At 48.5% G+C, this 17,239-nt stretch overlaps 1 protein-coding gene across 23 annotated transcripts in view; it reads left to right on the top strand.

Moving 5' to 3' along the window:
* Positions 1 to 17,239, top strand: part of PTPRS (protein tyrosine phosphatase, receptor type S) — a 152,324-nt gene that overhangs the window by 58,023 nt on the left and 77,062 nt on the right. For all 23 annotated transcript variants that reach the window (XM_026865028.1, XM_026865024.1, XM_026865023.1 and 20 more), the window contains one exon: positions 16,440 to 16,585. In XM_026865028.1, the coding sequence (XP_026720829.1) occupies positions 16,440 to 16,585 (146 nt within the window). The remainder of the gene's footprint in view (positions 1 to 16,439; positions 16,586 to 17,239) is intronic.

Here is a 17,239-nt window from a genome sequence, read left to right as displayed (position 1 = left end):
GCTCTGTCACTCTGCCTCTCACGTAATCCCTTGGCCAGCTTCCATTTGGCTGGCGCTTGCCACGGCGCTGACCCGATTTCCTGCCCTAATTCACCAGGGGGGCTGCCAAGGCCTCGCAGCCCCCAGGGTGAGCGATGCGGGGCAGTGCCGGGGTGCTGTCCCTGCCGTGGTGGGAAACCCACGTCACAGGTGGGAAGCCACTGGGACGCTGGCCCTGGGAGGCCACCACCCTCCCAGCTTCGCAGGGGCATGGCTCCCCTTGCAGCAAAGCGTGGGGCTGAAAACTTGAACTTGCCTCCTCTTCCAGAGCAGCGCTGGAGGAGCTGCGGCCTCTGCAATCAAAGGACCATTAAAATACTTCCCTTGTTTCCTAGGGTAATTGATCTCAGTCAGTGATTTAAATCTTTCTGTGGCAGGAACATTCTATTTAAAGGAAACTGCTATTTAAATTAAAAAACCAAAGCACCACACTGCTTTCTGCCTGCTGTTCTTCCTTGTGAAGCTGAAGAGGATAATAATTGAAAGGTATAAACCAGACCTGTTTCTTCTCTTTTTCTTCAGTTGCATATGGACACTTCCTTTGTTTCTTCTGTATGGTCAAGGGCAGCCACAGAACTGGAAATTGCTAGCTCCATGATTATTTTCAGTGGCCTCTCATTAAATGGAATGTATTATCATTTTGTTAAGGATTCAGCTGGTTGTACGAGTAACATGAATCGCCGTTACTGCAGTGAGTTGGGGGAGGCCTTCCCCAAGAGCTGTGTCCTGGTGTGCTGCACAGCTGAAGAGGCAGGTCTCATGCCCCTTAGAGCTGATAGAAAACCAGACAGCACAGACAGATGAGGTCTGGATATGGGTCCAGGGAGGGGAATAGTTTCCCAAATTGCTGACGTACCTGGGCACAGGACCAAGCCTCGCTGTTTCCCGGTCATGCACCCAGCCCGAGTCATAAAATCTCTGCAGTGAGAACCTTAAACCATCTCATTTTGTGCCTACTCAAAGTCGGTCTGGTCTCGCTGCCTGTAGCTGGACAGGATGTTTTCCTGCCCACAGAGTGCAGCTGCATTTGGCTGGGGCACAGGGCAGTGGTCAGGTACTCCTGCCCTCCTGCACTACCCAAAGGAATTACGTGCCCACTTTAAGTGCTCCTCAGTTGCGGATAAAAAGCCACTTACTGTATAGAAATGTGGTAATTTTTATAACTGAAATCAGCATGCTCGCTGTTTTCAAGTGGATTTTTCCCATTGATTAAACCTTTGCGTTTTACAATAGCGCTTTGCTAATTGGTACTTTGCATACACAGAAGGCTGGTGTGTGGCTCTCTCCGCCCCGGCAGAGATTTAATAGCAGATGCAGTAGTGAGCCTTACTTATTACTTAGGTTTCCTTCCTTTTATAAATCACGTTATAGAACGCTTACTAGCACACTCTGAAGTATTACCATAAATAATTAAATCTAAATTGCAATTGACAAAATAAAAGAATAAAGCCCCTTTTATGATGCATTACCCTGGCTTTCTTCCCTTTTAATTGCCCTTGCTCCATCGTTAATTTGCAGAACACAGTAATTCACGCCGGGCACACGTGTGCGGGGGGCTCTCGCGCTCCGTGAGCTGCGGTGCATCCGAGGAGGCTGGCAGCAGATGGCAGCAAGGGTTGCACCACGCGTGCGGGGCTTGTGGAGAGGATGGAAAATGTGTGCGGTGGGCTGGGAGAGGAGCTCGTGTCGGTTCATGTTCGGCCTGACAAAGTGACGCTGTGTTTTGGGAGCTGGAGCAATTAAAAAAGGTGTGTGGAACGTGTGTGCTCCGTGCCGTGAGATGGAGGAGCTGGTGGCTGGCTGCACGGCTTGTCTCGCTGAGGTCCAGATCACAGCGACTTACGGATGTAGCTGACTCCTCGGAATGGTCCCTCCCATGCTCTCACCCGCAGAGGATTAGTCTCTGCAGCAGAGCTCACAGCTTTTAGCTCCAGAGGTCCGAGCTGTGATCAGTTGTAGGCCAAGACAGCAGTTGTCAGATAAGATGGTAGTAAAAATTGAGGGGGCTCCATCTTAGGGCTTGATCGACGTGTTGAGGCGACATCACTTGGGAGTGAATCTTTCCCCACTGTGGGAGAAAGCTGCTCCATTTATTTATTTCTCAGTGGTTGAGACTGATTTGTGACAACGCAGCAGTGCTGTCCTGAGAGAGGGAAGACGTTGAAATGTGGTGAGGCTGAATTGCCCCACGAGCAATTCGGGTACGTGAGCGTGTACCCGCTGGGGGATGCAGAGCTGGGGGGATGCCGCAGAAGGGCTTTTTCCCCTCGGTGTGTGTGGGCTGGAGGGGCAGCAGAAGTTAACGCGGGGACATACAGGAGGTTGTGCGGTCAGCTCGTAGGTGATAGTTTCCACTTGGTGTTGCACATTGTTCCTTCAGGGAGTGGAGTCCAACAGTGTGCAGGAGGCGGCATTGTCTGAATTGTGTCCTCCCAGAGGCAGATCCCTGCTTGCCTCCCCCGGCTCGCTTGCTGCCTGTGTTTGCCGTGCACCAGTTGCCTCTGTGGGCAAGGAGGCACCTCGCTGTCCTTGTTTCTGAACTGCCCTTTCCTTTGCTGCCTTCTCTGTCTGCCAGCTGCAATACAGCCTGCGGTTGCTGAGGCTTCTGGACTAGTTGTTGTCCCACTCAAGGACACTGAATTAAGCTTCTGTGTCACCTTGTTTAAGTGCCTGATTAAATTAAACCTTGCCTGCCTGGATTGAGTGACGTATCTCCCTTTTTTTTTTCCTTTTTTGGTCTTTCTTTTTTTTTCCGATATCTCAGATTGGAAAGTTTGTGTCTTCTATAGGATCTGGAGAAGAAATAAATCATCTTTTGAAAGAGCTTCCTTGGGGGTGGGGGGGCTGTCACCTCCCAGGTCTCAGCTGTGCCCCACACTGCAAATCCTTATTAGATTAATCTCTGCTGAGGAGCACCTGGGGACAGCAGCAGCCACGGGTGTTTGGGACCCAGTCATGGGTGTCTCCTGGTGAAGGATCTTTCCCCAACCAGAGCTTCTTGCTGCTCAGCTTCATTAAATGGCTAAGTTAGGGGAAAGGAGCATCTGTTTGTTGTGTAAACAAGGGGCTTATGCGAAAATGTCATTTATACAGTATTTGTGATAGAGAAAATGTCTTCACCATACCTGGGTGCCAAAACTGGAGCTTCTACTTTGTGTTGGGCTGAGAAGCCAGTACTTATTTCTTTGTGACTTTCCCCTTGGGTGTCCTTTTCACTCAGACAGTTCTTGCATATGCTGCCAGGAAGGACAGGATCTTTCTGGTGTCTCACCAAGACTCAGGGTCACATCAGCTTTTCCTCTGTCTGGCACAGTCTCGGTGGTTGTGTCTTTTCAAGACCAACTAGATACAAATCTCCTGGGTCACTAAAGGGAATCTGTGAGGGTATTCCCACCCTTTTTGTGGCCTGGCAAGCCCAATATTATTCTTAGAAGGCAAGCAGAGTGTTTTTCAAGGACGCCGACCAGAGGAATGTCGTTCTTCAGCGTGCGTGGGATGGAATCTGGGCTCGAATTGGCCTGTGAGACACAATCTCCAAAGAACAGTTTATTTACTCTGTGCCACTCTTCCCCTCCAGTCAAGGATGTTCTCTTGCAACATAACTGGTCCCAGTTCCCACCTTAGAAAGCTGTGATGTTCCTGCACTGCAGCTGCCTTTAATTTTCTTTGATTGTTAAAGTTCATTAAAACAGTCACGTTTTATGCTACCTGCTGCATGTGGTGGAGCTAACCATCGTAGGGGCTGTGGGCTGGGCACTGGAACAGGAGTTGGGACCAGCCTCGCTCTGTGACTGCACCTTCTCAACCCTCCTGCCCTCTTTTTGCTTGTCTACATTTGCTTTTTTGAGCAAGGGCTTCTCTCGCCGTGTTGTTGTCTGGTGTAATTAATCTTGGTTTGGGGTTCTCACACTGCAAACGCTAAATAGTCATGTTACAGTTTGGCAGAGGAGCCGCCCCTTCAGTCCAAGGGCACAGCAGATACCAGCGTGACTATGGAAGAGATCACAGCTAACCTAGACCTGCAGACTGCCAGGAGAGAGCATTATAAATATATTTTGGATGTCTACTGCTAAGACTTTGAAAGGGAATATTGCAAGGGATGATTAAACAGTTGACATGAAGGAGCATGGATTGACCTGTTTTCATGCTATCGGTGCATAGAGAATTTTTAGCATGTCCCATCTTGGTTGTTGCAGACATGAAACATTGCTGTTTCATACGAGCTTGCTTAAAACCAATGCCACTAGTTTCATCTGTAATGCAGAGAATCATTTTTGTTTCCTTTTGAGGCTGAGACGAAAAGCAAAGCTTTAAAAAAGAAAAAAATAAATAGAAGGAGCTGCAACTGGTTTAGCATTCTGCAAAGTTTCTCTGAGTCCTCCATACCTTTAATTGACTCGGGAGCATAAAATTGAGAAGGGGAGAGAGTGAGAGAGCGTGCGGAGTGGCGCGAGCGATTTGAATAATTTATTGTCCTTTGAAGTTGCAAGAGAAATTTCAGCTGCCTTGGGGAGTAATTTCTCCCCATTCTGAAAGGGTTTCTCCTTATTTTAAACTCATTCAGAGGATGATAGTTTTGCATTTTGTGCATAATTAATGAGCATAACTTCCCCCCGCTCTCACACAACCTCAAAAGAGTGGTGGGGTGATGAAACTTGGTGGTTTTTTTAATTAATAAAGTCAAATTAATTTGACTATGTCCTCTTCTTCCCTTACCTCCGTTAGAACTCATGGATTTATTCATAAATTAGTCTGAGCATGCTGTTAAGAGTGCCAGCACTTACAAATCTTTAGCCTGGACTTTGATTTGTTTGAATGAATTTCTAAAAAGCTGGTGTCGGTTTTTTTTCAGTTTTTTTTCAGTTCAGCTATTAAAGATCACCTTGAGACTCGCTCTCATGTGATCACCTGGTGAGCCAGGAAGATCCTTCAGCTCTTCGTTATTCTTTGTCTATCTCTGTAGGTAGGATCTGTTTGGCTTTGAGGCTTTTGGGTGGGTGTGTGTGTTGAGTTTTTTTTTCTTTACGAATGCTGTGGTACTCTCCTTTCCTTATAAGATCTGCTAATTGTGGTTAATTCCCGTAGCTGCCACTTGAGGGACTGTCTTCACCCAAACGGGGAAGGCATCTTCTGCCCTGGTGCCTGGATTGCAGCCTTCTGATAAGAAGCCATCCCTTGCATCTCTTGGCAGGTGTCGAAAAACAAACAGAAACCTGTCCTCTTAGAGAAAAAAAAAAAGTTCACCTTCCTCCATCAGTTTCTGATAGAAGAAATTAAGGGGTCCTTGCTGTTTTCCGTGCTTCCATTTCTCTCTTGCTCATGGATTGCACTGGTTTTCTGGCTCACTGAATCTCTGGTTATCCAAAGCTGAATTTGTTATTAGGTTCCCACAGCTATCAGTTCTCAGCACTGTTGTTGCATTTTCCTTTTTTCACTTCTTTTGTGTTGATGTGCCCACTACAAATCTGAATGATGAGTATTGTGGTTCAGAGACAAAAATTGTAATGACTCATGTGGTAGGAGTCGAAGTTCATGATTGTTAAAGGTTGTATTCATCCATTAGTCATGGCTTTATTAGGTCTTGGTTTCTTGTTTTCAAGATCTCCCATCTTGAGCTTGCTTGACATCTCAGTCCCAATACTGATAAGCACTGCATGCTCACAATATGCTGTCAAGACCCAGGGTAAGGTGTTTCAAGCTTCTCTATACCCAGAATCTCCTTTTGTTCCATGGAAAATGTGGGCTGAAGTCTCTTACCAGAGGTCAGATAGGAATGATGTAACAAGCTTTGGAAAATACCCAAAATTCTGTGCTCTAGGAATTGTACCTTGCCCTTTTCCTGTAGACCAGGAGACTTCCTCTCTTGCCTGAAAGAAGGAAGCAGACAACAGCTAGTAAGTGGAAGTAATACAGCTTTTATTTACAGGAGTAAAAGAGCAGAGTTTCATCAGGTGATATTTTATTTATCTGTTGTGCCTTTCATCCCCAAATGATCCCTACGTGTGTGTATGACCTAGCAAACCTTGACTGGGCTCATTCATCTGCTGTAGTGCTGCAGCCCCTTCTGAGGGGGTGATGCAAGGAGGGGACCTCACTATGTGTTTACCTTTTGCAAAAGTCTTTGTCATATCACTAAACCCAAGAATCAGGACTGATCTCCCTGATCACATCCTTGAGGCTTCTACTAGCTCTGTGCTTTCTCTGAAAGACCATGAGATGCAGAAGCTCGTAGCAGTTTGTTTTCCCCATTGCTGCTGACTCTGCTGTCACTTTTCAGTGGCTCAGGACCTTTGCTGGGCTGTATTAAGATGGCATGGCCCCCCGGGAGTTGGGATCCTTGTTCATTCAGCTTTTTCTTCTTTTAGGCTTGTCCCATAGGAGGTGGTTTTTCATGTTCTGGTATCCCCCATAGACTCTGATTCTTTAGTGGCTCAAACAGAGCAGCAGAAGTTGAGTAAAGAGCCAAGTCATTTTTAGCTGTGTCTCTTCTAGGTAGGGGGTGAATTGAGCTTCTCCAGGATGCCAGTATCGATGAGTAGAAGCTATTCTAGCAACATGGCAAGGGGAGGGAGAGCTCTGCCTTAAGTTTCTGATGCAAACAATCTGGGATTGCTGTCATGACATTGATGGACAAGGGGCCCTCATTAAATTGCCAGGATAGCTCCTTGAGTTTCTTGCTCTTGCTCTGCTCTGGGTTATTATGGCTTGTTATAGGACTTGTGGACAAATATGAAATGAGATGTTGTTACAGTTGATTGAAAGCACTTGTGTACCCCCAGGGTCCTGGCCTGCCACGATGCTGAGGCTGCATGTGCTCCTGTGCTTGCTGGCCCTTCAGCACTGATCCCGGGGCTGCCATCTTACATGACAGCATTGCTTGTCTGCCTCAGCTCTTGCTGGTCACAAGAAGCAACTTTCTTCCTGGTATTGTGTTGTAGTGCCAGAAGGTGAATGAGAATCCTGGCCAGAGGTCCATCTGTATTACCACCGCCTTGCTCCTTTGCCCCCCAGTTTGCTTTGTACTGGGGAGCGAGGGTTGAACTGCCCTGTGCTGGGTGCAGGCAGTAAGCAGAAAGAGCAGTAGTTCCTACACCTGAAATGCTCTCCATAGGAATTGGTAAGAGAAGGGAGGTAGGGAAACTGAGGCACATGGAGAGGGGCCACAGAATGTGTTGAAAAGCAAACACCATCTTGTATTTTCTCTATCACCTTCCCTCATGCACATACTCCATACACTGCTAAATGCTGCCTCTTCTCCATCCTTTCTTGCCTTATGTGCAGAGTCCTGTTCTGATGCTGAGCACCAGCTGCCCGCCATGTTTGCTGTCCTTTACACCCAAAATACAGATCCCTTCACCCCCAGTGTTAATCCCCTATTTCTCATTCATTGAACTAAAGCCCACGTGATGCTCCGGGCTTCCACCATGCCACAGCTCTCACAGGATGGGTAGTTTCTGGTGTGTGCACAGTATGTGGCGTGAGGCCCCAGATAGCAGTTTTCCTGTGTTAGGGAGGGAGGGCAGAAGAAGGTCCAGGATAGCATCCCACTCGCTGTAGAACAGAGACAGCTCTCTGTCCTGTCCTGTAGAGCAGTTTGCTTCCTGTGTATGTGGATCATTACAATGTGCCCCATACATGTGCATCAATCACAGTTATAATGTTTTCCTTGGCTGTATCAGGGTGCCCATCACTGGGGCTGGGGCTGATCTGTGACGAACACCCTCTATGCTATGGAGAGAGGTGGATCCTTTCCATCCCTACAGGTGTGTGATGGTGGCCTGGAGGAGTCCTGCTGAAACTGGATGACTTCCTACTAGCTGCTCTTCCCATGCAATAAAGGCACAGTCTCATCCCTGAAAACCAGCAGTTTAAATAGACCAGAAGGAGGGATTTTGCTTCCCCTCCAGCAGGCAGGATAATGTAGTTTTTCTCACCTTGGGTGTCAGAACTAGGAATAGATCTTTGGTAGCCTCAGTCCCATCCTGCCTCTACTGCTGCAGGCTCGTACCTCCTCTTCCAAAGGGTCTGTATCTAAGTGCATTGCAAATAGGAGCCTGAAGGCTGCATGGATGTGCCAGATCCCCAAAATTACAAGCTTCATGGCAAGAACAGCTTGGCATGGTGCTAGCTATGAAGGGGCTGCTGCCTCATCCTGGCTGAGGGGAAAGGTGGGAGCTGGCAGCACAGGCGGGCGTCAGAAAGGAGCGGGTGTTGGGGTTGTTGGACAGCCAGTGTAGTAAAGGTATATGAAATGAGTTCTTTATCTTTCTCGACCATTTGCTGCTTATGTTAAATCCTGTGCTGGGTTGCATCCTTCACTGCTGTCCTTCCTTTCCTGGGGCCTTAGAAGAAAGAAGAAGGAGTAATCTTTCAAGTGACATTCCCCTGTGTCCAACAGGGGAAAAGCCTGCATTCACCTGCCTACAGCCCAGCTTTTCTGAGTCAGGTGAGGGCTTTGGTGGATCAGCAGCAGGGGAATAGCATTTCACTTCTAAAAAAACGTCCTCGATCTTTTTTTACCCTCCTTTCCCCAACCTTGCCAGTCCCATCTCCCTGAAGGGAGCCAAGAGCTGCTGACAGTAAGAGGAAGTCTCTGTCTGAAGCCTATAATTATCCTGTCTACCTTCCCAGAAAAGGCCAGTTGGGGAGCGAGCGTGCTTCTGTTTCATGGACCAGCCCAGCGTTCTACTGCCTCCCCAATTACTGCTTAATGGACTTTTTATGATGATAAGACGACTGGGTTGGGGAGAAGTTATTGACGGGGAAATGGAATATAATTCACTCCCTGTTTGTTTGTTCTGTCAGAAAAACCCTCATTTTAATTTTATTTGTGAGGCACTGAGAAACAGCCCTGGGGAAAAAAAGTGCAAAATCTGTCAGTAAAACCCTGGATTTCAAGGGGACCAGAGTCTCTGCAGGACCTTTCCAAGGGGTGTTTTCAATCTTGTTGAGTGTCTCCATAGAGACCCTCCCCACAGCCTGCATCAGTCCTGCTTCCAGTTTGCAGCTCTCACTCCTCTCATGAAGAAAAATGTAAATTACGGAGCCATCTTTCTTGCCTCTACCCCCTTGCAAGCTCCCCCGCTCCCTAATGCCGCTGCTTTGAAATACGTACCCATTCCAAACATCGCATTCTTGCTCCCCACTCTCCATCTGTCTCAAATTTGGCTGCTCTCTCCTGTTTTCATCTGCTCCGTGGTTTGTCTCCTCTATCTAATCTTCACTTCCCTGCTCTGGCTTTGAACACCTCCCTCCTCTCCATCGTGCTCCAGTTTGCGTTCTCCCTCTTGGTCGTTTCTCCCTTATCCCCACTGATTTTCCCATCCTTTCTACCCTCTGCTCCCGTCTACATTGGTGTGACAAAGCCGTTCCTCTGCTCCTCTGGCTGTGCCTCCCAGGCTGTCCCCACCCACTGCTCAGCACTCCCGTCCCCATCCCTCAAACACAGGGCATGGATCTGCGGCATGCAGGCAGACCGCAGCAGCACATGTGTGTAAAACACATTTCCTGAACCAGCAAACAAACACTCCTGTACACGGCCGGACCCAGATCTCGCATTCCTGGCGAGGTTTTTAGGAGGGCAGATGAAAGCACTACTGCCCAGGGCTGTAGTTGGGGGAGTACCTTGTGCTCCTTCTCGGATTGTGAGCCTGTCAGCAGTTGTGGAAAACGGAGATGGAGTTTCACTAGATCAGCAGAAAGTTTTAGCCCAAAAACTAAAGGGAAGGGGGAGGAGGAAGAGGAGAAAGAGAGGAGTTTAACCCTTGGCATGCTGCTGAGAATGCCATGGGATTCCTTCTGGGTTGCTCTTGGAGTTAGCAGGGTGTGAGAAATGGAGAGAGGTGTCCAAGCTAACACAAACTGGTTATTGGAAGGTTGCAAAACTTTGTCTGGCTTTTGGTTTTTACCTTTTTTCTCCCACCAAGAAGTACATGTGGGAGAAGATCTCAGAATTCTGCCTCTAGTGTTTTTTTGGTGGTTATTTTCTTCTGTTTGTATTACGGTATTTAGAGGCTGTAGTTGTGTGCAATACCACCTAGAGTGGTGAGTGCTGAACAGATCTGTTCCAAGCCCATCCTTTGCTCCAAATTGCTTGTAGTGTCTAGACCAAGACAGGCAGGCAGGCAGGTGTGAGAAATGAGGATTGTCACCTCTGCGCTGTGTGTGGCAGACTGAGGTGCGGGGAAGGGTGAGTGCCCAAGGTCAGCTGAATTTGCGTCAGAGCCAGAAATCTGAATCCTGATTATGGGAATCATCTGGAGCCTGGGCGAGCAAATCGGGGTGCGCTAACACTCACAGCAAAATAACGTCGACCATGAGTGGCTTAATGGTCTCATCTTTTACCTGTGTTCTTGAAGGGTAGAGTTGCATGTATGTGTGTGTGTATATATGCACAAAAAAAAGGTGAATTTTGATCTGTTCGGTATTTCTGAGCTAGGATAAAGATTGTCATTGGCTTAATCTCTCTTGCAGCATGGGCACACTCTCCCGGTGGGCAGCTCCGCAGGGAAATGTCCGGCTCAGCACCACAGGGATGTTTACTGAAGGTCAACCAGGAGCAGTGGGCAAAAGGACGGCTGCCGTCCGTGTTTCGGAAGGCTGTGCTGAGCTGGGGGAACGGCAAGAAAACGGCCTGCCTGCTGTGCTCTTGCTTTTGCTTTAGCTTCTGCGGTGGGTCTCAGGTACAGTGCGTAGAGCAGCGAGCCCCCTCTGCTCCCCAGGCTGGGGATAATCCGTGTCTATTCACCAGTGATGGGGGAGCTGAAACGCGGCTCCTCGTGTGCCGTCGCTGCGGTCAGCGGGACCGATGCGTGGGCCTCCACCAGAGCGCTGACAGCAGGAACCGGGGACACCAAAAATGGAAGCAAAACCTTTTAAAATACACATTTTGTAGCTGGCTTTCTTTTGTTTCCATGGATTGCTGCTGCTGTGGGCGAGGGGCCCTTTCAGCCAGGCTCACGCTGCTCTCTGTGCTGGGGCCAGATGAAAGAATAAGTGGTTTGTCTTTATTTGTGGTCCATTGTTGAGGAGCTTTCCTGGGGGTGGCAGGAGTGGGCTGCAGAAGTGGGGGTGTTAAAGTACGGAGGTGAAATTTTGCCATTTAAAATCAGCAGCCAGGTCCCTGCTGTGGGGCTGGGGGTGAGGGGAGAGGGCTGGGGGGTGTCAGGAGGAAGCAGAGATGCGGAGGCACCTCTCTGCAGCCCCCTCAGGGAGAGCCTGCAGGGTGGAGGGACAGCTCACACACACACACTGCCGTTCCCGCCCAGAACTGGGGCAGATAATACAGTAACGTGGTCAGGAACCATCCTCTGGCCTTTTCCTTAGAGCCTGTGGGGGAGAGACAGGCCTGTTACTGTGGCAGTGGAGCCTCCAGGCCTCCCCTGTGGGAGTGGGTAGAAGGGGACAAGGTGGACATGTTGTCCCTCTCCCTGTGGGAGCCCCTTTCTGCCTTGGGCCTGCCCCAGAGCCGCCAGGCTGTAGCTCAGGCGGGAGGAGCGATTTAGGTCAGTTAGGTCTCTCAGCCATTTTGGCAGCAAAGTGTGTGTGATCTTCTCTTCCCCCATGGCGGAGAGGCGGAGGGCTGTGTGCTGGCGGTCCTGTGCCTGGCGGGCTGAGGGATTTGCCTCAAGAGCTCCACGGTGTCGGGCAAGTTGTGGCCGTGTGCGTGTGCTCGTGAGCCCAGGCTGGAGAGGTGGGGTGCTGCCTTCAGTCTGCTCTTGTTGGCCAACCCCATTCCCAGATTGTCCCGTATTCCTGAGCCAGCACCACAGCGTTTTGGCTGAGGGTGCCTGAGAGGATGTCAGGGTATTGATCTGGCAGGCTGGCACAAAATGCTTTGAGAATCAATTTTCTCTCAGGAAGGCCCAGGGAAGTCAATATTTCCCCACTGGGACCCACCTCTTTCCTTCCTCCCCGTTTGGGCTGACTCTGGCTGGCGTTCTCTGAAACTACCTGGAGAGCTGGGAACTGGGCTGGCAGCTGCCATACTGGTTTTCCACAGCCCTCCGCACTGCCAGGGGCTGCCTTAGCTGATCTGGTGAGAGTTTTCCCCTCAGCTTTTGAGGCTGTCTTTCCCATTCTGTGGCTGGAGCATGGTGAGGTAGTGTAGAGGAAGCTGCTCCTGCCCGGTGGTCTGTGGAGGCTAAGTGTACCCGGCCTTGTCCCTCCCGAAGCCACCTGCAGTGCTACAGGAGGGACAGCCATCTCAGCCTGGAGACCAGGCTTGCTTCCTTGGAGGCAAGGAAGAAGGATCCATGGCACAAGTCCGTAACTGTGCTTTTTCTTTTTCTCCCCCCTGCACCCCAGTCCCCTTCAGCTGTCAGCTCAGATATGTTAAGCCTGCTCAAGCTCCTGCCTCTCTCCCACCCCTCAAACCACCTCTGGGTTCTCTATCCTTCTCTCTGTCTTTGGCTTTTGATGTTTCAGACAGGCATATGGTGGCTGGCCTGTCGCTCTCGCTCCTCGTCCATCACCCGCTATTCACCATGGCAGCAGTTCCTGAGGGACATTTGGGTTTAAAGGGCGAGATGTCCCCTCCTTTTCCCCACTCTTACATCTTTCAAGCTTTCTTGCCATAAAGCTTCTCAGGCTGTTTGTCATCTGCGTATCCTTAGCAAGGAGATGTTGGTTGTTTTTTGGGGTTTTTTTTTACATGACTGCAGTTGAAGAACTTTTTCTGCTTTGGTGTCACATGAAAGAAGGAAGGAAGGAGAGGTGAGGCAGCAGCATTTTCCTCTTCTGCGAGGAAATCTGCCTTGGTGTGCAGCCCTTTTACACTGGCTGATGTCATACTGTGCTCCTCCTGTGTGCGTGGTGTGTGTGTGTGTGTGTGTGAGCCTCAGGGGATGAGTAGGAGCCTGCACCCTTACCACCTCGCAGCATCCTCTCAAAACCTGCCTTTGAATTCACAAAATCCTAACAGCAAATGTGCATCATGTCCCTTCTGAACAGATGCTGGCACCAGCCATCTTTCTCTAGGCCTGTGCTTTGGGAAGCGAAGCCGACTGGAGGTTGCCTCCGTAGGGGTGACCGGGAGGGTGAGTGCGTTGTCCCATCAGCTTCCCTCAGCAGCAGTCGGGGATGCAGGGCAGGAGCAGAGCTGTCTGGAACGGGTGGCAGAGGTTAGGTCGGAGGGCAGACAGTGTGTGTGCTGATCGTCTTTGCGGGTGCAATTACAGAGCACGGAATGGATGGTGAATATGTGTCTCTTCCTTACAGTCTGTGGCAACTGTCCAGCGTGTCGCCTGCCCCGGCTGTTGCTTTTGGGAAGTGCGTAGGCGGTGGGCAGGAGTGAAAGGTTTGGTTTGACTTGATGGCTTTCCATTAAGCTGTAGAGAAGAATCACAGGTACACAGCAGCCATCTGGTCTTTTCAGCCTTCTCTCCGGAGACCCGGACCCCGCAGGAAGCCTCTTGTAGTAGGAAAATTCTTTTAAGCTCCAGGTTTTTCCATTCCTGTTTTGATACTGAAAAAAAAAAAAAACCCAAACATGTTCTGCTACTTTGCATGCAGAGAAAAGGGAAAAAGAAAAACCTCTTCTGGCCATTGGACGTAGATGGAACTCAAACTCAGTCTTTCCAAGACTGACTTGTTCTCAGCTCTCCACGAAGTGATATAAAATCTCTTGGATTGCAAGTATGTCATCTGGAAAATGCCTGTCTCTGATTGTTATTTATTTATTTAAAACGGAGGTCCTGTAATCTTGGCAAATGAGAGGAAACACATAAGCCCCTCTGAGTGGGCTGATAGTGTTTCACTTTCACATGGCACTTTGTTCCTGCTTTTGGAGTCTTTCAGAGCGATTTGCAGAGCTGAAGACTGAACTCTTAACTGCATGTTTCACTGCGAGCTGGACCTGGCACGGCAGAGCTGTGGCAGTCCTACGCAGCACGTAGGAATTTGTTTCAGCTTTGTATCATCACCACCTTGCCTGCAATAGCGCTGGCTTTCTCTTTCCCAGAGGGGAGAGGGTTGTTCTGCGATTGGCGTGGGCTGGAGTGACAAGTGCTGCAGTGACTAGGGGTGCATAGGTGGGGAGCTCAATGGGTGGTTTGGCAGGGGGGAAGAATCAGAAGTCTGGAGCTCAGAGGCTTGGGCAATTTTAAAATCAACAATTTAGCTTTGATTTTCACGAATTTTCCAAGTGAGTAGCAAAATCGAATAGATTGAGAGGGATTTTTGTTTGGTTTCTTTCCTTTTGTCTCTCGCTAGGAGTGAGTTTATTGTAGGCAGCTCAGCATTGCAGTGAGCTCAGGAAAGCAGTGTTCCCCGAGCAGCTCAGCTTCCCTCTTACCACACACTGAGTCAACAGAGGTCCCCAAAAAGGGATGCTGAGCAATGACTCCAAGTTCACTATTTTTTTAGAGCACTGTCCCTTTCTTCAGGACAGAAATAGAACCTTATTTTTCTCCTCAGCTGTGCTCTCGTCATACTGCCTGCACCCATTTAAATGTATATGTGACATTAAGGATTATTAGGGGCTTTTATTTTAGGAAATGAACTTGCATCAATAAAGTGTTCTTAAAAGCCCTGGATGTTTTTGGCTGTACCTTCAGAATTGACTTCTGCAAACTCTTCAGATATTGAACTGAGGAGAAGAGAGGAAGGAAGTCAGGTTGCGGGCAGAGTGAGCATTTATATTTTAGCCTGAAGCAGAGTTCTGTTTTGCTTTTCTCAAATGGAAGACACATCCCCCAGTGCCAGTACCTCCAGTGGGACTTGCTTGATAACCTTTAGCTGTAACATTGCAAAGAAAACTCTGACCTCTAAATATAGATTTGGATATTTATAAATCCGATGCTTTGTACACACAGCATTCGGTGGGACATAAACAGCTCCAGCAAATAGTATTTACCTCCAGCATGGAAACAAATGCTTGATTGCATCACATGAGCTTGCTCGGTGGCTTTTATTTATATACTGCTGGCCACACCAGGCAGGGAAGGGGAGAATGCTTCCTTTTGTCTTTTGACCCCTAAAAGACCCTGGAGACTTCTCTCTAGGTACCATTTGCCCTCTTCTTAAGCTTTTTGGTAGGCTGTTTACATCTTATTTTATAGACTCTGAGTATGTACGTATAAATATACACATTTCAGAGTCATGTGGTCTACTTTTCTCAAGAATAACAGACGGCGACTTTATGATCTGAATGATTTTATTTGAACACAGCTGTGGCCTTGTGATTTAAATATTTCAATAAATTTTAAACTAACTAGATGAGAGGAAACTGCAGGGAAAACAGGTTAGAGCATGGAAAGAGGATACCCTTGAGGGTAGAAGCAGTATGAGCTCTGCACGAGTGCTCCTGGCCTCATCTTCCTCTCGTGAGAAGGCCCATGACACCTTCCTTGGTCAGAAAGCCCATCCCAGCATCCTCCCCCCTCCTTGCAGAGGTGCTCTTGAAGGCAGACATGGATGGAAATCAGAGGCAGGGGGTGAGGGAGAGGTGCTACGAGCTCAAGTGTTGTTCCTTTGGGTCCAGGCTGGCTAAAATGCCGCCCCAGGCTCTGAGTGTGTTTGTTCAGGCATCACTGCACCTTTGAGCATCTGGTTATGAGAGGAGTTTGAGGAGCTTTTGGCTTCTCATTTCAGCAGCACGAACTCCTTGTTTTTCTCAGATGTCTGGTGGTGAGAAGAGAGGAAGGGGGAACTGCAGGAGAATACTGCAGGCATGGCTGCCATCCTCTTGATCTTGACAACCGGATGGTTTTGAAATGATCACAACTCCTGTTTTATGGGCTGTATCCTGTCAACTTGCCTGTTCCAAGGGATGGCATACCTATTCCTGTGTAAATGTACCAATGAGGGCCAGAGGAGAGATTTGCAGATGAAAACAGAGGTGCTACAAGCAAAGGAGGTTTCACATCCTAAAGCCACAGGCATCAGCCTGCTTCACACCATCATCCTCAGGATCTCTTATGTGCCAAGTTCCTGCTCCATTTATTTCATGGTCCTTCTCCCACCCTGTGCCCCTGCCTTGGGTATGTTCCTATAAATCCCCCCCATTCCTTGGTGCTTTGGTGATTTGCTAGGATCTGGGGAGTGCAGTTCAGTGTTCCTAGATGTTGTTTTCAGCTCTACCAGCCTTTGATCATGATCATTAGATGGGCTTTGGAAAGGCAATTGTATAAAACAGTTTAAGAGTCCACTTTTGAGAAGTGAAAGAGGCTTTGCAACATCATCACATTGAAATCTCTTTGTGGGATCAGGATCTTAAGCATTTTGTGCTGTAATTTCTTCATATGTAAACTGGAGGTAAAGACTTTTCCTAAAAGGCCAAGAGATTTAATTTTATCTGGGATCATTAGAGAATAGCAGTGATAATGTTACTATTAATTACAAACAGTGATTATTAGAGTTTGTCTTTCCTTGTAATAATGATATTTCTTTTTTTCTTAAAGGTCCTCCTGTGTTCATTAAAAAACCTGTGGACCAAATTGGTGTGTCAGGAGGGGTGGCCTCCTTTGTATGCCAAGCGACTGGAGACCCAAAGCCACGGGTCACCTGGAACAAGAAAGGGAAGAAAGTGAACTCTCAGAGGTTTGAGGTAAGAGATGTCCTTGAAAACTGTGTCTGTATAAAGAGAGAGAGACTGACACAAAGCAGCTAGTGCTGCTCTTTGGCCATTCTCAAACCCGATAATAAAGGGAGCTTTGGACGGGGAGGAGTTTTAACAGCAGGAGTGAAATGCAAGCTCTTGGCCATGTCAACAGCCGGGTTTGTTCCAAAGCAAGAGAGAACTTGGCTCGCTTACATTATTAGAGTTTTTTCTTTTGTTTTGTTGGGTTTTTTCCCCTCCTGGGATATAATATAAAGCTGCCTTCTTCCTTCCCGTAGAAACCCCAACTAAGCTTGTGGTACTTCAGCTCTGTAAATGCACCTTTCATACCCATCCATGGCTCATTATTTTAACCCTGGGACAGCCTGGAGTAAGCATTACAGTTGCTGGCAACCAGACCCCAGCAATTGGCATTGTTTAGATAGAAATGAGAGTGGAGGAGCAAGGACTGGGAGGTCATCCTGTGGAATTCACTGTGGGACTCAGCCCTGCCAGGCAGCTGTGTGCTGAGAGGAGCTTTGTGGTGTCAGCTGCCCGTGCAGATGAAGGAACAAGGCGGGGGTTCGTTTTTATTTTGTCTTTCTCACTTAGTCTGTTTCCTTTTCCTTCATGAGAGTTGTACACTGAACACCCCCCCACCCT

This window comes from Athene cunicularia (assembly GCF_003259725.1).
Source record: "Athene cunicularia isolate RWA chromosome 28 unlocalized genomic scaffold, athCun1 chr28_part1, whole genome shotgun sequence".
NCBI lineage: Eukaryota > Metazoa > Chordata > Aves > Strigiformes > Strigidae > Athene > Athene cunicularia.
Note: the sequence above shows the minus strand (reverse complement) of the source record. Positions and strands in the feature narration are given on the sequence as shown.